Raw genomic sequence first — 25716 nt, 5'->3', positions numbered from 1 at the left:
CTAGGGAAGTGATTGCTAGGCCACTTGCTAAGATATTTGTTTAATTGATAGCCGCAGGTGAGGTGCCGGAAGACTGGATGTTGTTTAACGTGGTGCCACTATTTAAGGAAGGTAGTAAAGAAAAGCCAGGGAACTATAGACCAGTGAGCCTGGCTTCGGTGGTGAGCATGTTGTTGGAGGGAATCCTGAGGGATAGGATTTACATGTATTAAGGAAGGCAAGGACTGATTAAGGATAGTCAGCATGGCTTTGTGTTTGGGAAATCGTGTCTCACGAACTTGAATGAGTATTTTGAAGAAATAACAAAGCGAATTGTTGAGGGCGGAGCAGTGGATGTGATCCTTATGAAGTTCAGTAAGGCGTTCTGGGAGATTCGTCATGCAAGACTGGTTAGCAAGGTTAGATCATATGGAATAGAGGGAGACCTAGCTATTTGGATCGTTATTCAAAGGATCTTGCTCGAGGGTAGAAGACATGGGGTGGTGGTGGAGAGTTGCTTTTTAGACTGGAAGCTTGTGACCAGTGTTTGCCACAAGAATCGGTGCTGGGTCCGCTCCTTTTTGTCATTTACATAAATGATTTGGATGTGAACAAAAGGGGTATAGTTAGTAAGTTTGCAGATGACACCAAAATTGGAGGAGTTGTGGACAGCGAAGGTTATGTTAGTGTCCAAAAAGATCTTGGTCAGATAGGCCAATGGGCCGAAGAGTGGCAGATGGAGTTTAATTTAGATAAATATGAGGTGCTGCATTTTGTAAAGGCAAATCAGAGCAGTACTAATACACTCAATGGTAAGGTCCTGGGGAATAATGCTGCACAAAGAGACCTTGGAGTGCAGGTTCATTGCTCCATGAAAGTGGAGTCGCAGGTAAATAGGATAGTGAAGAAGGTGCTTGATATGCTTACCTTTAAGTGTAGGAGTTGGGGAGTCATGTTGCAGCTGTACAGGACATTGGTTAGGCCACTGTTTGAATACTGCATGCCATTCTGTTCTCCCTGCTATAGGAAGGATGTTGTGACACTGAAAATGTTCAGAAAAGATTCACAAAGACGTTGCCAGGGTTGGAAAGTTTGAGCTAAAGGGAGAGGCTGAATAGACTTGGGCTATTTTCCCTGGAGCATTGAAGCTGAGGGCTGGCCTTATCAAGGTGTATAAAATCATGAGGGGCATGGATAGAGTAAATAGCCAAGGTCTTTTCCCCAGGGTGGGGTGTCCAAAACTGGAGAGCGTTAAGTTTAAGGCGAGAGAAGCAAGATTTAAAATGGACCTAAGGGACAACTTTTTCACGCAGAGGCTGGTGCATGTACAGAATGAGCTGATAGAAGAAGTGGTGAAGGCTGGTACAATTACAACATTTAAAAGATATCTGGATGGGTACATAAATAGGAAGGGTTAAGAGGGATATTGACCAAATGCTGGCAAATGGGACTAGATTTATTTCGTATGTCTGGTCAGCATGGACAAGTTGGACCGAAGGGTCTGTTTCCATACAGAATATCTCTATGATGGATGACTTATTCTTTTTTTTTACAGTAATGGTTCATAGTATCAACAGCTGTCTATCTTTATCAAAATAAAAAAAGGTTTTATGGACCCCATTATTTCAGGCTCTGAAATGTTCAAACATGCTCAGCACATTCAGCTAAAATAGAAAAAACAAATTTGCACTTTACAACATCTCACAAGCCTTAATGCCAAGAAAATAATTCTTCATGTATTAACTCATGATAGCCATTTCATGAAAATAGCATTTGAATATCTTACCTTCTATTCTTTCATTGCTTTTTATACAAATTCCAAATTCTTCACTCAATGCTTTTGATGAATTGCTACAAAGCCCTGATTCTGATCCAATTTCAGCTTCCAAATTTAAAGAGGGTGACAAAACCTTATTTGGTGGTATAGATCTTGAAGAAATCTGATTATCATCTTCAGTGTGTAAACCGAAGTTAGCAATATCAGCAAGCAGTCCTGTGTCTTCAATGTCTGTAGCAACATGGTTCAAAAGGGGGTCCCCTGAAGGAACCATAAAATGAGGGTCTATTACCAAGGGAGAGCTAGGTGGTGACAAGGAGGACAAGGAAGACCTAGGTGATAGCGAAGAAAGAGATTTTGGAGTCTCAGACAAAGACCTCCGCGCTTGAATCTTGCTTGAAGCTCCACAAGTATCTATGTAAGAGGAACCATTGCGAGAACTGACCACTTCATTTTCATGAATGGTAGTTATGCAGCCCGCTGGTCTGTTGCCTGAAGTGCCCTCTTGAAGCAAGATGTCTAGTTTATACTGATAGTCAGAGTCTACGGTGTGTTCTGGATGATCATAATAGAGGTCAGTGAAGCTAACAGAGCTTGAGGATCCTTGGCTTGATGCAGCAAGGGATCCATGGCTGGACGTCAATGACCCTTTACTACTTCCAGATGATAGTGACAAAGTGCTGGTTGAGAGACTAAGACAAAAAATGTTATGAAATACATCAATATAGCAAATGTGACTTAATTACAAAAATCTAAATCTACAGAATTAAAACACAGTAGGTGCCAAACAATTAGTTAGTTCATTTTAAATGACGTGGATTATGTTATAATTGTTTCTAAAATGTATGAAAGTAGCATACATTCATAGCTTACAAAATAATTTTCCAAACACAGAATTAAATGCAGCAGTTATTTGACATGATTCATTGATTCACATATTATTTCAATCATTAAACCTGTACAACAGCTTACCTTTGTAGCTGCGAATGCAATGATGAGGCTAAACGTGTTGCTTCTTCTAACTCCCTCAACAAGTTGTTTCTCCTGCTATGCATCTTCAATCTGTAGAATAAATAACATTATCACCAACTCATTAGTCATAATCCTCTTTCCTTTGAATTATTTTATTCCGGCATTCAAGTATCCACTGTGAATTGGAACATTAAACCTTCTCTGTGGCTAGGAAGATATACACTTGCTGTCAAAGGAGTGCAACAAAGATTCACTTGACTGTTCACTAGACTGATTCCTGATGTGGGAGAATTCAGTGAACTAAATGTATATATTTCCTAGAGTTTACAAGAATGAGAGATGATCTCAGTAATTATATATTTATTCAGAAACGTATTAGGGTAGTTGCTGAGAGCTGGATTTCTTGCTTGTGAAGTCTGGAAACGAGGGGTCATAGTCCTTGCTAGTATTCTTATAGAATTCTCCCCAGTTTTCAGGTTCTTTGCTAATGAGGTTTTGAGATATATTTTCACATTTCAACTCTCAATGCTGTTATTTTAACAGCGCAGACACATTCTTACGTATATATCACCTTTATTGTGCCACATCTTAAAGATAATCCAAACCAATGATCATTTATTGACCAAAAATATACAGGCTTTAATTTAAATGACTTCTTCATGGAGTCATAGAGATGTACATATCCTGAAAAGAAATTTCAACTAATGTCTTTTTACTTCCTTATTTTTGACGAATAATACAGCAAGTGCGAGGCATCATAGGGCAATTAGGATATGCAAGAAATTATTGCAAAACCAGTGATACCCACATCCTGTGAAAGGAGAATAAGCAAGTTGTTTGGCAATTCAGATACATGTCCTCACTTGTTTTGACTGTTCACAGATCTTCTATTATTCCATACAGTTTGAGATAATCAAAGTAATTTCGTCAATTTGTCAGCAATTTTCATGTGCACTTTGGAAATAAAAAATATTTGCTTGCAAATACATAAATTAAAAGATATGTTTTCATATTGCTGCACTTATCTCAGGAAGCTTGGTCACAAACCTTTCTGTCAGTGCTTTGCTTTGTGTGTCCCTTGCAGCCTGAAGATCATCTGCCAATCGCTTCCTTTCTATCTCCAGCTGTTCGACTTCACTGTGTGCCCATTTACGAGGGTTAATAAACTGCAGCTCCTTCAAAAGTTCTTCTTTCTCATTGATCAGTATCAGCCTGTCCCGTTCCGCATCTAATACTCCAGGCCATGCCTCACTGGTAAGTTTAGCCAGTTCAATCTTGATATTTGAAATCCTGCCAATAAAATAAAATCACTACCAAAACCAAAACTGTGGCTATTCAGATGGGTTATCATTCTGGCATTAGGCCTGAAGCATTCCGCACAAATTTGACCAGAGGAAAAGAACATAGAATTTCCAGATACGGCATAATTTAACTATGATTGTTGAGTAAAATGCTTTGTAGAACAAAATTAGAAATTGTTTGAAAATCTCAGCAGATCTGGCAGCATCTGCAGAGAGAAATAAGAGTTAATATTTTGGGACCAGTGAGCTTTTTTCAGAACATTCTTTCAGTTTTTTTTGTTTCAGATTGTTGTAGACTTGTCAGAACTATTAAAAAAAAACTTCTCAGCCTGGATTTTTACCCTTCACGTGAATTGCAAAAGCCTATCCCAGAGAAACTTCAGTAAAGCCTCAGATGCTGCTGAATGCCAAGGTGGTTTTAGTGCCAGAAGATTGGAGGCTGGCAAATGTGGTTCCCTTGTTCAAGAAGGGGAGTAGGGATAACCCTGGTAACTATAGGCCGGTGAGTCTCACTTCTGTTGTGGGCAAAATCTTAGAGAGAATTGTAAGGGATAGGATTTATGAACATCTGGATAGGAATAATGTGATCAAGGATAGTCAGCATGGTTTTGTGAAGGGCAGGTCGTGCTCACAAACCTTGTTGAATTCTTTGAGAAGGTGACTAAGGAGGTGGACGAGGGGAAAGCAGTAGATGTGGTGTATAGGGATTTTAGTAAGGCGTTTGATAAGGTTCCCCATGGTAGACTACTGCAAAAAATACGGAGATATGGCATTGAGGGTGAGTTGGAGGTTTGGATTAGGAGTTGGCTGGCTGGAAGAAGACAGAGGGTAGTAGTTGATGGCAAAGGTTCATCTTGGAGTGCCGTCACTAGCGGTGTTCCGCAAGGATCTGTTTTGGGACCATTGCTGTTTGTCATTTTTATAAATGACCTGGAGGAGGGGTTAGAAGGTTGGGTGAGCAAGTTTGCGGATGATACGAAAGTCGGAGGAGTTGTAGACAGTGAGGAAGGATGTGGCAGGTTACAGCAGGATATAGATAAGCTGCAGAACTGGGCAGAAAGGTGGCAAATGGAGTTCAATGTAGCTAAGTGTGAGGTGATTCACTTTGGTAAGAGTAATAAAAAGATGGGGTACTGGGCTAACGGTCGGATACTTGGTAGTGTGGATGAGCAGAGGGATCTTGGTGTCCATGTACACAAATCTTTGAAAGTTGCCACCCAGGTAAATAGTGCGGTGAAGAAGGCATATGGCGTACTGGCTTTTATTGGTAGAGGAATTGAGTTCCGGAGTACTAAGGTCATGTTGCAGTTGTATAAGACTCTGGTGCGGCCGCATCTGGAGTATTGTCTGCAGTTTTGGTCGCCATACTATAGGAAGGATGTGGAGGCACTGGAACGGGTGCAGAGGAGGTTTACCAGGATGTTGCCTGGTATGGCAGAAAGATCGTATGAGGAAAGGCTGAGGCACTTGGGGTTGTTTTCATTGGAGAAAAGAAGGTTTAGGGGTGACTTGATAGAGGTGTATAAGATGATTAGGGGTTTAGATAGGGTCGACAGTGAGAATCTTTTTCCACGTATGGAGTCAGCTATTACAAGGGGGCATAGCTTTAAATTAAGGGGGGGTAGGTATAGGACAGATGTTAGGGGTAGGTTCTTCACTCAGCGAGTCGTGAGTTCGTGGAATGCCCTGCCAGTAGCAGTGGTGGACTCTCCCTCATTATGGGCATTTAAGCGGGCATTGGATAGGCATATGGAGGATAGTGGGCTAGTGTAGGTTAGGTGGGCTTGGATCGGCGCAACATCGAGGGCCGAAGGGCCTGTACTGCGCTGTATTCTTCTATGTTCTATGTGGTTGCTTCAAAGATGTGCTTTGGAACTTTGTCCCAGTTTGAATTTTTAAAATCCACAAGCTCTCACCCTCTCTATGTGCACTACCCATCCTACCTTATGCATTCCACCCACATGCCCCTCATGCCCATTCCATGATAGGTTATGCCCCTCACCCATGCCATCTGGACCCTTGTGCACCACTCAATAACAGTATGCCCCATTGCCCACCTCAATCATCTGTCAGGCTAAGGTATTACCTCCCACTAACCCTCTATAGTCTACCATACCACCAATTTGAAGCCTTGTATTTCCATGCTCTTTCATCCACTAAACACTGCATAGCATTAATGAACCCTATAATAGCAAAATTGTGTATAAAAATAAGCTTTCTTGGCTGAAAATATTCTTGGCTGTTGGCCCAGATAATCACCAGTCTTTGTAGCAGCTGACCCCATAGAAAACATTAATTAAGTAATGATTCTGCAATCTCTGCTGTCAATTACATAGTGTTTTGTTTCGACAGGGCTTATAGTTTCTGCTATTGGTATTTTAAAGGGTTAGATGCTTGATACATTTACTGGCCTGAAACAAAGAGGAGGATTTTTTAAAGAAATTGAAAAGTTATCAATAAATGACTGGCTCATTTTTAAACTTTTGTTTGAAAACAAATATATCACATTTTCATCCCTCCAGAGTCTCCCCAACACAATGGAAATCCAGCATATTATACATAACAAGCCACTGATTGCTTGTTGAGAGGTCAGGAACTCACTGCTTGTAAGGGTAGGAAAGGCAATTTATTTTTGTTACAATATAATATAAAAATATTAATGGTAAAAATAATAATGTCTTGGAAAGATTATTAAAATCTATCAGTCTTGACTCTATATCTGCAGAAAACTGATTTGTATTTATTCAGTATCACAGTTTCAGGCATTTGAAAGCATCTTATACTTAACTAAGTACTTTTGAAGCAAGTCAACCTTTGCAATGCAGGAAAACAGAAGCCAAACTGTTCAGAGACTTCCCACAAACAGCACAGAGCTAAGTGTCAGATAACTTTTTTGTGATGTTGACTGAGTGATAAATATTGGGCAGTGTTTGCTAACACCAGCACCAGTGAGAGGTGTGCTAAACTAGAAACACATATGCACACTGCTTCATCATGTAGCACATACAATCATGTCATAAGCAAGCATCACATTATGCATGTCCCTTAAAATGCACACTTTTCACAGAATCACAGAATCCCTCGAGTGTGAAAACAGGCCATTCGGCCCAACAAGTCCATACCAACTCTCCAAACAGCATTCCACTCAGACCCATCTCCCCATCCTTTTCCTGTAACCCTAGATTTCCCATGCTAATGCACCTAGCCTATACGTCCCCAAATACTACAGGCAATTGAGCAGGGCCATTCCATCGAACTTGCAAATTTTTGGACTGTGGGAGGGAACTGGAGCACCTGATAGAAACCCACACAGACATGTGCAGAATATGCAGACTCCATTCAGACAATTGGCTGAGGGTGGAATTGAACCCAGGTCCCTGGCGCTATGAGGCAGCAGTGCTAACCACTGAGCCACCATAGTGTTCAGTGGTTGACAATCAGGATGTGAGGAGAGAAAGCGCAGTAGGGGAAAGTGTGCAACTCAGGAGGGAAGGGACAGAATCATAAAGATGGGAGAGAAGCAGATGGTTAGGGAGAATGAATCAGATCTGGAGGGAGTGGAAGGGAGAATCAGATGGCTAGGGGAGAGGATCAGATGGATGAGAGAGAGTCTGCATAGACTGGAGAGAATTGGAGGGAATAGAGTGGAAGATTGAAAAAGACAGTGAGACCAAGGGAGAAAGAAAGGACAGAGGGGAGATCAAGGAGAAGAGACAAAACTGGGGGAGAGGGCAGAGAAATGGAGGGAAACAGAGAACTGGAAGAAAGGTGGGAGGTGAGGAGAGAGACTCTCATGGGTTCCAATCCAAAGCCTAACACTGCTCTCCCTGATCCCAACCTCTCTTTCATTTAGAGCCACGTGTCCCAGAACTGTTTGAATGTACCCTGGCAATTTAAAGTAGTGCACAGTCCATATGCACTTGTGCCAGTTAATACAGCCAAAGTATTGGCCAGGAGATTGTAGATAACTCCCCTCCTTTTCATGAAGTACCATGGGATCTTTTAAATGCATCAGAGAGCATGGATAGAGTCTTGATTTAACATCTCATCGGAGACACAGCACCTATAACTGTGAAATACTTGCTCAGTATTGCAACAAACGCTAACCAAGAGTTGCTTGCCTGAAGAAAACTTGGAAAATAAAATCTTTTGTCCAGCAAAGAACGTGCTATTAAAACAACTACTGCTGACATGATCAGTTGCTTGAGAAACAATTACTAAAAGCTTGTTTAGCACTAACCTTTGCTTTGCTTCTTCATATTGCAGGCTCAGTCTCACCTTCTCAGCCAGTTTAGCATTATTGCTAGAAACAAACTGAATAACACAAGACAAGGTAAAAATAGAGCACAATCAAAAATTACAGGCTAGTGATTTTTGGTTTTGGCTGATGTAAGTTGTCAATTCAGAGTAAATACTGCCTAGATTTAACTTAAAAGATGTAGCAAGTTGAACATTCACTTTTTAAGGCATGTACCTCATTTTTCTGTGAAGTACTACAATAGAAAATAATCAAGTCATTAAGTCTTGTTAAAGAGTATACCAATAAGCCCTCCGAGTCTGTAGGATTATAACTGATTAATACCTTAATTTCATTTAATGTTCTAATACATGCAGATTCAAGAAAGGTCAATTGATTCCTGAATTTATTCTTTTTGCAGGATGCTGGGGGCACTTAGGTGTCCATGGTGATGTCCCAGTGAAGTTTATTATTAATTCAAAAATTCATAAATTATGTAAAAATAGCCTAACAATAACAAAATATGAATGTCATTATGTCATAACACTGGAGCAGAACCCCAAAGTACATATGAACATACTGACCTGCTAATTGCATGTATTTAAAAAAAAACACAAACAAAAGATAACTGTGGATGTAATTTCAATGTCTATCTGAATATGAACACTGGAAGGTCACAACTGACTGGGCGAGTGGAACATCAAACAGCTACCCTTCAAAAGGGAGGGAAGGAAAATGATTTTCTGTGGCTAAAGAGATAACAATAGGCTAACTACCCTATCCTCTTAGCAGAAAGCCGCCACCTCTAAATTTTGTCCCAAACTGCAGATGTCAGTGTTTCCTCCTTTCAGGACTGCACAAGAACAGGTGTTAAAAGCCAATTTCAACACTGGTCAACTAGCGGGCAGCGTTACGTGCTACGAAAGCCACAGCTGAGCCAACTTGCAGGCAAAAGAAAGCAAATAGAAAAGTCTATTTCTTTGCTGAAACCAGAAAGCAAGCAAAATCACAGTTGACAAGGAGGACAAAAGGCACCTAACATCAAGTGCCGTCCTCACAACATTCACGTTACCAGTATCACCCAACATAACAGCTACGATGTCCCATTGTCAACTGTTCACAGAACTCAGAGACTGATCCCTGTATCTTTTTTAAACTTCTACATTTTGTAGACTCACATCTCATCTGTTTGTATTTTTGGCTGTATTTCTTTGTGCATTTAGCAACTAATAAACCATAAGAAATAGGAAAAGAAGTAGGATGCTCAGCCGCTTGAGTCTACCCTGCCATTTAATCAGATCTTGGTTGATCCTGCTCACATCCACTTTCCTGCCTTTTTCCCCATAACCCTGATTTCCCTGCTGATCAAGATCAAGAATCTACCTCAGCCTTAAATATACACAAGGAGTTTGTTCCAACAGCTCTCTGTTCCCAAGACTCTCAACTCTCAGAGATAAGGAATTCCTCTTTATTTCAGTTTGAATTGACACCCTTTATTCAGAGACTATGCTCTCTGGTCAAAGACTCTCCCATGAGGGGAAGCATCTTCCAAGCACTTATCTTGTCAAGCCCCTTAAGAATCCAATATGGCTCAATGAAATCACCTCACATTCTTCTAAACTCTAGTGAAAAAACTTCTAATCTGTTTAACATTTGCTCATAAGACAATCCTGCCATACCAGGGATCATTCTAATGAACCTTGTAAACTCATTCTTTTGTTAATTCAGAAGAGCCTGTTTAAATTGACTCCTTTAAAAACTTCAATTTTCTGTAAGAAAGGGATCCGTTTTGAATTAACCTTGTTGTGACTAACCAAGGATGCTACTGAATAAAGGACATCTTTACATCCCTCCTCACCTAGGAATTTGACAATTTAAGAACTAGTCTGGAAAATAATAAATTGGGGAACAGAGAGGTCTGGTTGCAACAATTAACAATAATGTATGTATAATTAGCACTTAATTCGTTGACTCAGAGAAAGTGAGGAGTGCAGATGCTGGAGATCAGTTGAAAAAGTTTGGCGCCAGAAAAGCACAGCAGGTCAGGCAACATCAGAGGAGCATCCCTGAAGGGCTTATGGCCAAAATGTCGATTCTCTTGCTCCTCATATGTTGCTGGACCTACTGTTTTTTCCAGTGCCACACTTTTCAACTTAATTTGTTGAAGCATGCGAAGAGAACCATTAGTCAATGCACTATCCAGCACACTGTATTCAGAAGCATCTCTTTTGCTTTACATAACAAGAGTTAAACAGATCCCACAGGAAAATGTAACGGCCATAATGTTTCAAGGACTGCAAATCTACAGTGCAAGTATTCAAATGATGATTGACTTTGAATCAGATCACTTTACTCAATACCCTTGCAAAGTATTCTCTTGAACTCATCAGCTACCTGAAAGACTCATTATCAATTGCATTTCAGATAATTTTTTTGTTAGTATGGCTATGTATTTAAAATTTCTACAGAGTTACACTGAAGACTATGAACTGAGAATCAATGAGGTTAGTTTGTATTTCTTACAGTCATAGGTATTTGTACTGAAACAGAACAGATTTTACACTCACATCTCCTGAAATATCTGTCTGGGACCCAACATCTGAGAAATGGGGGTTAACAGGCTGGTTTGTGCTTAATAATGATGTATGACTCGTCCAGAGATCACAGTGAAATCCTGCCTCAATTCGGAAACCATCTTTCAATGTGGCTAAGCTCTAGAAGAGGGTTTTTAAAAAAAATTAGTACGCATACAAGTAGTAACATGGATCAGAACTAAACAAATTACCATTTTTCATTCTTTATAATCCATGGGTAACAAAATATGTATTTATGGGAAAAATAAAATGGAAATAAATAGTCATCTGGTAGTACAGAATTTGAGTATTGTTGAAAAAAAAAGACATTTTGTCAAAGCTTCTTGTCTTGCACTTAAGACAATTTACCAATTTAAGAGGAAAACCAATATTGACATTGTATGTAATCGGAATGCTTATTGGTTAGCAAATGAACTCCAATTGATAGAAGCATAACAATGAAGAATGGTTAATTATGATGTTTAGTTAACAGCCAAGTTTTGTTCAAATTTTTACATTCGAAAACTGGATTCTGATTGGTCAGGGCACTGTTTCAACTTAAAGTGACAGTTACAGAGACAAAATCAGAAATTGCTGGAAAAACCCAGCAGGTCTGACAGCATCCGTGGAGTAACAACAGAGCTAACGTTTCAAGTCTAGTGACCCTTCTTCAGTTCTGAAGTTTGCATTTCTTAGCTCACTTTTCATTGAAACGTTAACTCTGCTGTCTCTGCCCAGATGCTACCAAACCTGCTGAGTTTCTCTGGCAACTTCAGTTTTTATTTCAGATTTTCAGCATCTGTAGTTCTTTGCTTCATTTTAGTACACAACCATTCACTGGTGCATTTCTCGGGACATCTGAATATTCGAATTCACATCTGCTTCATGGGTTTTCCATTGGTCAGGAAATCTAACAGTGAAGGGAAACTGGAATTGTTGGATCCCAAGCTGCCTGCCTTTCTCCGCACTCCTTTCAAGCCAGGAGAAACAATGACTTCACTCTCGATAACTCATCCAAGATGGCGGCAGAGTAAGATGCTTCAGCTGGAGCTTATCAACTCCATCCATTTATTTTTATTTCTTTTTTTTCCTTGACAGACCCAGCGTGGCATTCTCTCAGCCTGCCATGGAAGCCTCCTAGCATGGTGTGGCGTCCTCTCAGCCCAGCATGGTGGTCTCTCAACCAGCGTGACCTCAGCACGGACTTCTGGTCTCGAATGTGTTTCTAGAATGGTCTCCCAGCCTCGAGAATTTCGATATGAAGCCCAGCACGGTCTGGAGTCAAGACCCAGTGCAGACTGGAGGCTAGGTGACTGCATGGACTGGGTTGAAAAAATCATTCTGAACGTTTTTATTTCGCTATTTTCTAATTTATTCCCACAATCTGCAATGCTGGACTTTCAAATTTTTTTATTTTTCTAATTTCCCCCCCCGCCCCCAAGAACTTGTACTGAAGAATCTGTGCCCAGGTACCTTTGTATCTAAGATAGTGTTGTAAGTAGCAACTTGTAAACTTTTCACTGCACTCATTAGAGTACACATGACAATAAAGTTAGTTCAATTCAACTTGATGAACGTTTCTGAACTTCCATTTGCCAGTCACAACCTCCTATTCCAACCACAATTGAAACCGTGCCATGATGCACACTGTCATTTTCCCCCATCCCAATGCACATGCACATTCTCCCCACCTGCTGTGACACAAGCTCTCACTCTCCTTGCCACAATGTATGCTCTTCCCCCCACTACAATGTAATCTGTCACATCCTCCTGGACAATATGTGCCCTAACCCCCAACAGGATGTGTGCACTATACACATTCCCCACCCACTCCCAACTCATTCTCCTTCCATGATGTATGATCTCTTCCACCAACACTATCTCCATCCCCTGGCCAGTGTGTCCAGCAACCCCCATCACCCTGGGTAGCTAAAAGTGATATCTTTCACAACCTTTCCCTTCTTCTGCAAATTTGACACAAGTGCCAAACTGCAAATAGTTAGGCAGCCCTGATTTATTGCTCTAGAAAATGTAATGACTTAAAAAGACAACAGTCACAAAATAACAATTCAATTACATCTATATACATTGAATAGCTATCTAGCAAAAGATATCTATTATGTAAAAGCTAATAATGTAAAATTAAAAATAAAGAATCCAATCAGCACTGTTGTAACATCACTTGCCTGACCCAAAAGCAATCCCTAAATTTAAAAAGACTTAACTTTTCAAATATCAGAGCAATCAGTTTTAAAATTTGACCTGTGCGTCATTAAAGTTTTACCTGTATGAGGTCTCTTTTCTCTTTCTCTCCTGAGTTAATAGCCCTTTTGATGGTTTTCATTTCGTTCATAATAGCCTGTGCTTCATCAAGTTTGTATCCTCCCTGAGTTCCTGACATCTTTAGATCGATTCTGTCATTTAACAAACCAATAATAATGAAAACATAAAAGTTATTGACCATTCTCTACAGTCACTTATGTGCATTTTAATTGCAAGATATTTTAACTAAAATTCAATATTAACCTCTCTTGAAAAAGGTCAAAAAATATTTCAGTCATATCTTTTTCAATAAAAGATTACAATAGTTATGACCAATCCCTGGGCAAAGTTTTCAAATTCATTATGGTTCCAGACAAGACACCCCAAATTGTTATGCTTATGAGTGAGAGGGGGATGAACTGGCTCCCCTTCTTTATTCATGCACCACTTCAGCTGGTCACAGATCCCTTCCCTTGTGCATACTTGCTCTCAGAAGAAATTAATGTGTCCTTTAAAAGAAGCCAATTTAACTCAGCTTTCTTGAGTTTTAGTGAGTCAAGGCAGGTAGTAATGGCACAATGTGCATACAAATTGAGGAAATGAGGAGCAAGTCCATAAAAAAAGAAAGGCTAAAAGATATACAAATCCGTCTTTGTGATGCTTACGAAGAGTAGATAATGAAACATTATGTTGGGTGATAGCAGTAGTGTTGACATTGGCAGATAAGCAGTCAATTTCCAAGATTCTTAGCTTTGCAGATTAGCTGAAATTCTTTTTGTCCAATAGCCTTTCCTTGCTGACTGCCTTCCAGCTCTCAAAGTGTTTGTGTTTTGTCTTCTTAGCGTCAGATTAGGGCTGTCGTCAAGCTGTGACCTTCATAGCACACAATTCCACATCAGTAGAACATCCAACACAAACACCTGGAAATTCCTTGAAGTTCAAGATTCCATAGATGCTTTATTAACTGCTTTCTCAACATGCCTTGCCAGTTTCAATAATTAGCGCAAATATATCCCCCCCCCAATCCCCCTACTGAACATGAAATATTAAATGCTTGTTAGAGAAGTCAGACATATGTTTTCCCAGTCAGAATTTTATTCCAACTCTCAAACCTCCAACTCACCCCAGTGATTACCTGTTCCCTATGTCACCCAGTCAAGCTCTCCTCTAATTATCCAGTACCTAGTCCTATTTACCTTACATATGAGAGATGCTCTTTCTTCAGATGACATTTATAAATTTTGTACAACAAGCAAATAAAAAACAACAAAACGACAACACACTGTGCACTTTTATTTTGGTTTACATCCTTTTATTCCCAGTATTTATAAGTTTGAGAGCTTGCTTGTTTCTTTGTAAAACAACCAAATAGTTGATGGTTGCTAACCATCCATTTCAATGTGGAGATTTCTCTCTTTGCCAGTATCTGTTTTCAAACAGCATTACCAATCCTCAGTCTTTTCTGATTCAAGCATTTTGTTGAATGTCCTTTATCCCATAACAACTTATTATTTATGTACTACTCATTGTTTTATAACACAACAGTTATAATCACTGGGGTGAGTTGGAGGTTTGAGAGTTGGAATAAAATTCTGACTGGAAAACCATATGTCTGACTTCTCTAACAAGCATTTAATCTTTCATGTTCAGTAGGGGCGGCACGGTGGCACAGTGGATAGCACTGCTGCCTCACAGTGCCAGAGACCCGGGTTCAGGCGACTGACTGTGTGAGTTTACACATTCTCCCCGCGTCTGCGTGGGTTTACTCCGGGTGCTCCGGTTTCCTCCCACAGTCCAAACATGTGCAGGTCAGGTGAATTAGCCACGCTAAATTGCCTGTAGTGTTAGGTAAGGGGAATATGTAGGGATATGGGTGGGTTGCACTTCGGCGGGTCGGTGTGGACTTGTAGGGCCGAAGGGCCTGTTTCACACTGTAATGTAATCTAAAAAAAATACCTGGTTTATCTTTTTTTTTAAACAAACGTTTTAGAATCTACACATTTATAATTCATACCAGGCATCTGAGGAGTGTCCATAAACTAACTCGAACTTGCACAATTACTTTTCCATCCTTATCAATAACATTTCTTGGGTTTCTCCATTCTTAAGGCCCCCCCCTTTTTTATATCTCTCTGATGGAAAATAGTTTCCGATAACATTACATTGTGTCTTAAGGCTCGCAAAGTCTTTGAGACATTGGCTTTATTCAAAGCCTTTCTGCTTGAGTACAGTGCATTCAAATATTCATGAAAAGTCTAGCTGATTGTGGTTTCTTCCCCACTTGCAGATTACTTACTTACTACTGACAGAACTTTAGGATTTCTATCTGATATGGACTATATCCTCTGAACATCTGCAGCAGATTCTTCAGATGGACAGCCCATGTAACATCGACAATAATTTAGTTTGGCTCATGTGCCAAACTTTTATGAATCATTTGACTATGACTGCATGGCTCCTTTCATACCTGCTGTTGCTAATTTGGCTTTCTGGTTCCAAAATCATAATTATTATGTTCATATTTGCGCAAACCTCTTAAATTAATTGTGACCAATCTCCCCATCATTATCAACGAGTAGTGCAAATTCAGTCCCTATTCAGCTTTCCAATACCGTATTCACAATTATTCTCTGTCTTTATGATGCATCATCAACTAACCGTGGTTGAAAAATCTAAAAACTGTACATGATTGTTTTCTTTATCCCGCACATTTAATCCAAAGCCAGCATACCGTTGAAATCCCTTACTAAGTGCAATGACACTATGCTTTGGTTTTTTTAAAATATAAATCTCACATCAATCAAGTATCCCTTCCATAAGCTTATTGTATTTCTCATTCCTCTTTACTGAATTTTACTAAAATTTTAATCTTTTTGAAGATGGATGGGCGAAACTATATAGTTTTACTTTACATCTTTTAAATTTTTTTTACCCAAAAACAATAAATCCTTCTTTTATTTATTTAGTGGACGTTGTAGTTCATTAAAGGAATACAATAGTGTTGAGATTGAGTAAATATTCACAGATTTTCCAAATAGCTTTCTCATTTTTCAAATCCAATTGATTTATGCTTTATTCATCGACAGCTAACATAAGAACAGCAGTATTTCATGGACACTACATAATAATAAAATGCTTGATTTTGACTACTTTGGGGGATGACAACTGCACTGCAGTATTATTATTCCAACTCTGTTCTGGTCCTTACTATTCAGAATCTCTAGGTAGCATTTTAGCCAGTCTATTCCATGGAATAAAGGGAGAACTAGCTATTTGGAGACAGAACTGACTTGAAGGTAGAAAACAGATGATGGTGGTGGAGGGTTGCTTTTCAGACTGGAGGCCAGTGGTCTACCACAATGGTCGGTGCTGGGTGCGCTGCTTTACATCATTAATATAAATGATCTGGATGTGAACATAGGAGATATGATTACTAAATTTGCAGATGACACCAAAATTGGAGGTGCAGTGGACAGCGATAAAGGTTACCTCAGATTACAACAGGATCTTGATCAGATAGGCCAAAGAAAAGAGGAGTGGCAGATGGAGTTTAATTTCAATAAATCTGAGGTGCTGCATTTTGTAAAAGCAAATCAGGGTAGGACTTACACACTTAATGGTAACGTCCTGGGGAGTGTTGCTGAACGAAGAGACCTTGGAGTACAGGTTGATAGTTCCTTGAAAGTGGAGTCGCAGGTAGATAGGATAGAGAAGGCTGCATTTGGTATGCTTATCTTTATTGGTCAGTCCATTAAGTATAGGATTTGGGATGTCATATTGCGACTGTACAGGATATTGGTTAGGCCACTATTGAAATACTGTGTGCGATTCTAGTGTCCCTCCTATAGAAAGGATGTTGTGAAACTTGAAAGGGTTCAGAAAAGATTTACAAGGATGTTGCCAGAGTTGGAGGATGTGAACTATCGGGACAGGCTGAATAGGCTAGGGCTGTTTTCACTGGAGCATCGAAGGCTGAGGGGTGAACTTTGAGGTTTATAAAATCATGACTGGCATGGGTAGGGTGTATAGACAAGGTATTTTCCCCAGGGTGGACTAGAGAGCATATGTTTATGCTGAGGGGGGAAAGAGTTAAAAAGGAGCTAAGGGGCAACTTTTTCACGCAGAGGGTGGTATGTGTATGGAATGAGCTGCTAGAGGAAGTGGTGGGGGCTAGTACAATTGCAACATTTAAAAAGCATCTGGATGGGTATGCGAATAGGAAGGGTTCAGAGAGATATGGGCCAAATGGTGGCAGGTGGAACTAGATTTATTTAGGATATCTGGTCGGCATGGGTGAGTTAGATCAAAGGGGCTTGTTTCCGTGCTGCATATCCCTTTGATTCTACATTCTGTAGATGTGCATCAATTCTCTAATACTGCACAATTGAAAGATTCTGCCACCAACATATTCATCACCGAGTTGAAATGTCTTGTGGCAACTGCAATGTCCACTTTTTGATCCACATCTCCATCTTTTTCTTCTGAATCTTGTTTTGAGTTTCATTTTGAATACTCTATTATGCGATATGAGGCAGTTCACAGTACAATGTTACTTTGAATTATATTTGAAACATCGATTGACTACAATCCTGGCCATTTCTGCAGTTCATTCTTTAATCAAAGACTCAAAATGTTTTTCATTTCGTAAACTTGTCATAAGCATTTCTCGCCTTATCTCGCTTTTGATAAAATTCTTCTTCATACTGTTCCCAGCGACCTGTATCTAGACAGTCTCACAAACCTGTTAACATTGTGTCCTTCATTTTCAGTAGCATGGTCAATTGTTCAACTTAAAGCACAAGTTAAGTTGGACAATTGACATCCAACTTAATTCCAAGGCATCATTTTTTTCAAAATGACTTCAAACATTTGTCTGAGCAGTGTGTATTTATCTTCAAATTTAACTCCCATCAAAACTAGAAGCCTCTCTAAATATAATACTTTAGCCCAGTCAAATAACTGAAACTTCATAGGGTATGGGTATGTTCGCTGAGTGGGAAATTGATTTGCAGATGTTTCGTCCCATCTTGGTGACAATTTTAATGCTTCGGAGCTTCCTGTGAAGTACAACTATGACAACCGGCATCCGAGCTACAATTCTTTACGCAAACTTTGAACTTAAATGTCAACTCAGATTGGAGATGCCAGATGGAATTTCTGAAGCCTTGGATAAAATACAGTGAATTCCATTATGTACTCTTCTATGGAATTATCTTGAATCCTTCTGAGCTTGTAAAAATCTGAACGTACCTCATATAAAATTATCTTTTGTAAATTTTATCTATGAAAGTCAAAATTTTTCCAAACTCATCCATGTTCAAATCTTCAATCTTCAATCCTATTTTTGAATGGCTTTTGTATAGCGGAAGTGTCTTCGCCATTCATTCTTCCTCTGGTCATAAAGTTTGCATTCAGAAAACAGGGATGGGAACTCTTACTAAAATACTTCAAATTTTGGTTCATCCACATTTCTGAAACTTTATTGAAGTCATTCTAGCTAAAATAATGCCTAATATTTAATCTTTGATTCACAAGCAGTTGACCACCTCTGCTATGACTGTTAAACACAATAGGTTAAATATTGGTTAAACAGAGACAAGGCATATAAAACTTATAATCAACCTATTCAGAGATCTTATTACACACCATTGGAGCAGGTGGGAATTTAATCTGAGCCTCCAGGCTCAGAGGCAGGGACATTACCATAGCATCACAAGACTGCTATGGAACTCGTCACGAATGTATGCGTCATCCTTATGGAGGGGACACGATAATGTTCATTCCAAGTTAAGTATATGGTGCTGAAAGAAGCACAGAGTCCAGCTTTTCTAGTCAGAGTTGTTTTGCAAATGTTCGCTAACTGAATCTATTGATTACTTGTTCCCACATTTATACACACCTGGTCAAATTTCTTACTTAATTATCCTTCAGTTAATTGATCTCCTTAGTTTCATTTGACCTCAGACATGCTATCACATACCAGGGGGGCAGGTGGAACTTGAATTCAGACCTTCTGGCTCAGAGATTGTCGCATTACCTCTGTGCCAAACGATCCCTCCTTATTGTATAATTGTTTTTTATTTTTGATTGCCTGTTCTAAGTCTCCAGCCAAAATATATCATTTCAGATTTTGCAATGCATGAAATTTCAGTTGCCACATGTTTGTTCATTCCACTAGCCTATGTCCCCTTAGCACCATGCACACAATTCATAACACTTCTGAAGTTGATGTCATCTGCAAATTTTGAAATTGTCTGTGCATATTAAAGTCTAGGTCACTAAAACAGATCAAGGACTGATGCCAGGGAATTGTCTTCCTCCATATGTTTTCCTGCTGTTCAATAAACAATCATTCACCAATGCCTGTTCCCTGTCACTCAGCTAACTTTATATCCATGCTGTCACTGACCCTTTTATTCCATGTACATTCACAACTATTTTGTGACATTTATCAAACTGCTTTTGGAAGTTTATGAATACCATCTCAACATCATACCTTTATCAAAAAATGCTTTCTTTGTCAAAAGACTTGATAAAATTATTTAAACATGATTGGCCTTCAGCAAAAAAAAATGAAGGCTTGCTTCACTTAATCCATATTTGTCCAAGTGACTGTTAATTCCTCTCCAGATTTCATGTCTAAAAGCTTTTCTATATTTAAGGTAAAAAGATAGCTGTTCAGCTTTTCTGAACATTGTTACAGCCTTGTTCAAAAACATTTACAATTCTCCAGTTTTCAGACTGCTCTATAAATGACGGTTGGCAGATTATGGCAAGTGCTTCTGCAATTTTCCATCTTACTTTCCATCAAATCCTCACACACATCTCATCTGAGTCACTTATCAAAGTTAAGTACAGCCAGGCTTTCTAATATCAATGGGAGAGGTGTCATCTCCCTGACCATCCATAACCTCACTATCTCACGGGATCCCCCATCCACCGCCTCCAACCTCATAGTCCCACAACCCCGCACCGCCCGTTTCTACCTCCTGCCCAAAATCCACAAACCTGACCGCCCCGGTCGACCCATTGTCTCAGCCTGCTCCTGCCCCACCGAACTCATCTCTGCATACCTCGACACGGTCCTGTCCAAGAACCTCCCACCTACATTTGGGACACCACCCATGCCCTTCACCTCCTCCATGATTTTCGCTTCCCCGGTCCCTGACGCCTTATCTTCACCATGGACATCCAGTCCCTGTAGACCTCCATCCCCCATCACGAAGGACTCAAAGCCCTCCGCTTCTTCCTTTCCTGCCATACCAACCAGTACCCTTCCATTGACACCCTCCTTCGACTGACTGAACTGGTCCTCACTCTGAACAACTTCTCTTTCCAATCCTCCCACTTCCTCCAAATCAAAGGAGTAGCCATGGGCACCCGCATGGGCCCCAGCTATGCTTGCCTCTTTTTCGTAGGATATGTGGAACAGTCCATCTTCCGCAGCTACACTGGCACGACCCCCCACCTTTTCCTCCACTACATCAATGACTGTATCGGCACTGCCTCGTGTTCCCACGAGGAGGTTGAACAGTTCATCCACTTTACTAACACCTTCCACTCCGACCTTAAATTTACCTGCACCGTCTCAGACTCCTCCCTCCCCTTCCTAGACCTCTCCATTTCTATCTCGGGCGACCGAATCAACACGGACATTTACTATAAAACGACCGACTCCCACAATTACCTAGACTCACATTGCCCCCTGTAAAAACGCCATCCCATATTCCCAATTCCTTTGTCTCCACCGCATCTGCTCCCAGGAGGACCAGTTCCAGTACCGTACAACCCAGATGGCCTCCTTCTTCAAAGACCGCAATTTCCCCCCAGACGTGATCGACGATGCCCTCCACCGCATCTCCTTCACTTCCCATTCCTTCACCCTTGAGCCCCGCCCCTCCAATCGCCACCAGGACAGAACCCACTGGTCCTCATCTACCACCCCACCAACCTCCATATACATCGTATCATCTGTCGTCATTTCCGCCACCTCCAAACGGACCCCACCACCAGGGATATATTTCCCTCCCCTCTCCTATTAGCGTTCCGAAAAGACCACTCCCTCCGTGACTCCCTCGTCGGGTCCACACCCCCCCACCAACCCAACCTTCCCCTGCAACCGCAAGCTTTGCAAAACTTGCGCCCACACCTCCCCCCTTACTTCCCTCCAAGGCCCCAAGGGATCCTTCCATATCCGCCACAAATTCACCTGCACCTCCACACACATCATTTACTGCATCCGTTGCACCCGATGTGGCCTCCTCTATATTGGGGAGACAGGCCGCCTACTTGCGGAACGTTTCAGAGCACACCTCTGGGACACCCGGACCAACCAACCCAACCACCCCGTGGCTCAACACTTCAACTCCCCCTCCCACTCCACCAAGGACATGCAGGTCCTCGGACTCCTCCATAGCCAGACCATAGCAACACGACGGCTGGAGGAAGAGCGCCTCATCTTCCGCCTAGGAACCCTCCAACCACAAGGGATGAACTCAGATTTCTCCAGTTTCCTCATTTCCCCTCCCCCCCACCTTGTCTCTGTCCCAACCCTCGAACTCAGCACCACCTTCCTAACCTGCAATCTTCTTCCTGACCTCTCCGCCCCACCCCCATTCCAGCCTATCACCCTCACCTTAACCTCCTTCCACCTATCACATTTCCAACGCCCCTCCCCAAAGTCCCTCCTCCCTAAATTTTATCTTAGCCTGCTTGGCACACTTTCCTCATTCCTGAAGAAGGGCTCATGCCCGAAACGTCGATTCTCCTGCTCCTTGGATGCTGCCTGACCTGCTGCGCTTTACCAGCAACACATTTTCAGCATTTCTAATATCAATGTTTAGCTTCAGTATCTGAAATACCTGCTCATTCTGTATCTTTGGCAGCATCTACTTCCTTTTTTTGGTAATTTTTGTAGGATTTGGGTGTTGCTGACTGGTCAGCATTTATTGTTGGTCCCTAGTTAGCCTTGGGAAGGTCATGTTGAGCTGCCTTCTAGAACTGCTGCAGTGCACCTACTGTGATTTGATCCACAATGCCATTAGATAGGTAATTCCAGGATTTTGCCCCAACAACAGTGAAGGAACAGTGATATACATCCAAGTCAGGATGGGGAGTGGCTTAGAGTCATAGAGATGTACAGCATGGAAATAGACTCTTTGGTCCAACCCATCCATGCCGGCCAGATATCCCAACACAACCGAGTCCCACCTGCCAGCACCCAACCCATATTCCTCCAAACCCATCCTATTCATATACCCATCCAAATGCCTTTTAAATGTTGCAATTGTACCAGCCTCCACTACTTTCTCTGGCAGATCATTCCATACACATACCACCCTCTGTGTGAAAAGGTTGCACCTTAGGTCTCTTTTATATCTTTCCCCTCTCACCTTAAACCTATGCCCTGTAGTTCTGGACTCCCCCAATCTAGGGAAAAGACATTGTCTATTTATCCTGTTCATGTCCCTCAAAATTTTGCAAACCTCTATAAGGTCACCCCTCAACCTCCGACGCTCCAGTGAAAACAGCCCCAGCCTGTTCAGCCTATCCGTATAGCTCAAATCCTCCAACCCTGGCAACATCCTTGTAAGTCTTTTCTAAACCCTTTCAAGTTTCATAACATCTTTCTGACAGGAAGGAGACCAGAATTACATGCAATATTCCAACAGTGGCCTAACCAATGTCCTGTACAGCCGCAACATGACCTCCCAACTCCTGTACTCAATACTCTGACCAATGAAAGAAAGCATACCAAATGCCTTCTTCACTATCCTACCTACTGGTGACTTCACCTTCAAGGAGCTATGACCCTGCACTCCAAGGTCTCTTTGTTCAGCAACACTCCCTAGGACCTTACCATTAAGTGTATAAGTCCTGTTAAGATTTGCTTTCCCAAAATGCAGCACCTCACATTTATCTGAATTAAACTCCTTCTGCCACTTCTCAGCCCATGGGCCTATCTGATCAAGAATCTGTTGTAATTTGAGGTAACCCTCTTCGCTGTCAACTACACCTCCAATTTTGGTGTCATCTGCAAACTTACTAACTATACCTCTTATGCTCGCATCCAAATCATTTATATAAATGACAAAATGTAGAGGACCCAGCACCGATCCTTGTGGCACTCCACTGGTCACAGGCCTACAGTCTGAAAAACAACCCTCTACCACCACTCTCTGTCGATGCTGCTACCTATTTCCCAACATTCTCTATCTTCCATATCCTTTTCCACAGTAAATACTGATGCAAAATACTTGTTTAGTATCTCCCCCATTTTCTGCGGCTCCACACAAGGGCAGCCTTGCTGATCTTTGAGGGGCTCTATTCTCTCCCTCGTTACCCTTTTGTCCTTAATGTACTTGTAAAAACCCTTTGGATTCTCCTTAATTCTATTTGCCAAAGCTATCTCATGTCCCCTTTTTTGCCCTCCTGATTTCCCTCTTAAGTATACTCCTACTGCCTTTATACTCTTCTAAGGATTCACTCAATCTATCCTGTCTATACCTGACGTATGCTTCCTTCTTTTTCTTAACCAGACCCTCAATATCTTTAGTCATCCAGCATTTCCTCTACCTACCAGCCTTTCCTTTCACCCTGACAGGAATATACTTTCTCTGGAGTCTCATTATCTCATTTCTGAAGGCTTTCCATTCTCCAGCCGTCCCTTAACTTGCAAACATCTGCCCCAATCAGCTTTTGTAAGATCTTGCCTAATACCGCAAAAATTGGCCTTTCTCCAATTTAGAACTTCAACTTTAGATCTGGTCTATCCTTTTCCATCACTATTTTAAATCTAATAGAATTATGGTCGCTGGCCCCAAAGTGCTCCCCCACTGACACCTCAGTCACCTGCCCCGCCTTATTTCCCAAGAGTAGGTCAAGTTTTGCACCTTCTCTAATAGGTATATCCCACATACTGAATCAGAAAATTTTCTGGTACACACTTATCAAATTCCTCTCCATCTAAATCCTTAACACTATGGCAGTCTTAGTCTATGTTTGGAATGTTAAAATCCCCTACCATAACCACCCAATTATTCTTACAGATAGCTGAGATCTCCTTACAGGTTTGTTTCTCAATTTCCCTCTGACTATTAGGGGTCTATAATACAATCCCAATAAGGTGATCTTTCCTTTCTTATTTCTCAGTTCTACCCAAATAACTTCCCTGGATGTATTTCCAGGAATATCTTCCCTCAGCACAGCTGTAATGCTATCCCTTATCAAAAGTGCCACTCCCCCTTCCTCTCTTTCCTCCCTTGCTATCCTTCCTGTAGCATTTGTATCCTGGAACATTAAGCTGCCAGTCTACCCAGCCCTGAGCCATGTTTCTGTAATTGCTATGATATCCCAGTCCCATCTTCCTAACCATGCCCTGAGTTCATCTGCCTTCCCTGTTAGGTCCCTTGCATTGAAATAAATGCAGTTTAATTTATTAGTCCTATCTTGTCCCTGCCTGCCCTGACTGTCTGACTCGTTTCTGTCCCAACTTAACATCAGTGATGGATGAAGTGAATGCTTGCCTACGTAATGCCATTCAAGCAAACTGCTTAGTCTCAGGTTGATCTCTTTCTTCACTATCTCCCTGGGTCCCCCTCTCCCCAGAAACTTGGCTGTTTGTGCTACATTTCCCTGTGAATCGATCACCCCTACATTTTCCAAAACAGCATACTTTTTTGAAATGGGGATAGCCACAGAAGACTCCTGCACTAGCTGCCTACCTCTTATACCTTTCCTGGAATTAACCCACATGAGACTTCCCCCCCCCCATCCTATAACTGCATCCATCACATACTGTTGCTGTTGCAAATTCCTCATTGCCTCTGTCTCTCCAACCGATCCATTCGATCTGATAGGATTCGCAACCAATAGCATTTATTGCAGATATAATCCGCAGTAACCCTTAAACTCTTTTTAAAGTCCCACATCTGACAAGAAGTGCATATCACTCTACTAAAGGCCATTTTTGCTCCTTCACAATCTACAGACCCAAAAAATAACAGTCTTATTCCTCTACAAAACACTGCTACAGGTTAAATTAATAGCTATGGCTTATATTTTAAGTTTAATCAAGATACATATCTCAAAAAAAACATATAATCAATAAAGAACCCACTCTACTCACTACTGCAGGCTCTCTGTAGACCACACTTAAAACAATTCACTTATTTGGTTCTGTGCTGTGAACTTCGTTCAAACAGTTCCTCCAAGATCAATTGTGAATTTCACTGTTTGCTAATTTTCCCAGATGCACTCCGATGTCCAGCGATACATGAATTCAAACAGCAAAGGCAGTAACTGTGCAGGTACATTGTGGTGTCAGTTTCTTTCTCTCTCTCTCTCTTGCACTGACCTCACTGTGTGCTTCCTTTGTCTGTTCTTCTCCCTTTTAAAACTGCTGTTGTTTTGACTTTTTTTCCAAAGTTCCAAAACAGTGCATCAGCATATAAAACAGTAATTGCTGCTCCTGGAATTCGAGGAAATCGCCTCCAACACTTAAATATGTCGCACAAAAGGTGCATCTGTTACAGCCAGAAATGTTTCCCGTCCTCCATCTTGGATTACCCAGAATCGTCTTGGAGGGGAACTTGCAGGTGGTCGCGTTCCAATACA

At 41.1% G+C, this 25716-nt stretch overlaps 1 protein-coding gene across 2 annotated transcripts in view; it reads right to left on the bottom strand.

Annotated features, from left to right (window-relative positions):
* LOC122556531 (protein KIBRA-like) overlaps nt 1-25716 on the bottom strand; it is a 159670-nt gene that overhangs the window by 70715 nt on the left and 63239 nt on the right. For both annotated transcript variants that reach the window (XM_043703296.2, XM_087995230.1), the window contains 6 exons: nt 13124-13253; nt 10834-10980; nt 8270-8343; nt 3776-4018; nt 2729-2818; nt 1766-2448 (listed from right to left, as the gene is read on the bottom strand). In XM_043703296.2, coding sequence (XP_043559231.1) covers nt 1766-2448; nt 2729-2818; nt 3776-4018; nt 8270-8343; nt 10834-10980; nt 13124-13253 — 1367 coding nt within the window. The remainder of the gene's footprint in view (nt 1-1765; nt 2449-2728; nt 2819-3775; nt 4019-8269; nt 8344-10833; nt 10981-13123; nt 13254-25716) is intronic.

Source organism: Chiloscyllium plagiosum, unplaced genomic scaffold (assembly GCF_037043375.1).
Source record: "Chiloscyllium plagiosum isolate Xiang-an unplaced genomic scaffold, Cpla_swu_hap1 HiC_scaffold_16, whole genome shotgun sequence".
Taxonomy (NCBI): Eukaryota; Metazoa; Chordata; class Chondrichthyes; order Orectolobiformes; family Hemiscylliidae; genus Chiloscyllium; species Chiloscyllium plagiosum.
The sequence above is the reverse complement of the archived record's forward strand: the minus strand, read 5'-3'. Positions and strand labels throughout refer to the sequence as shown.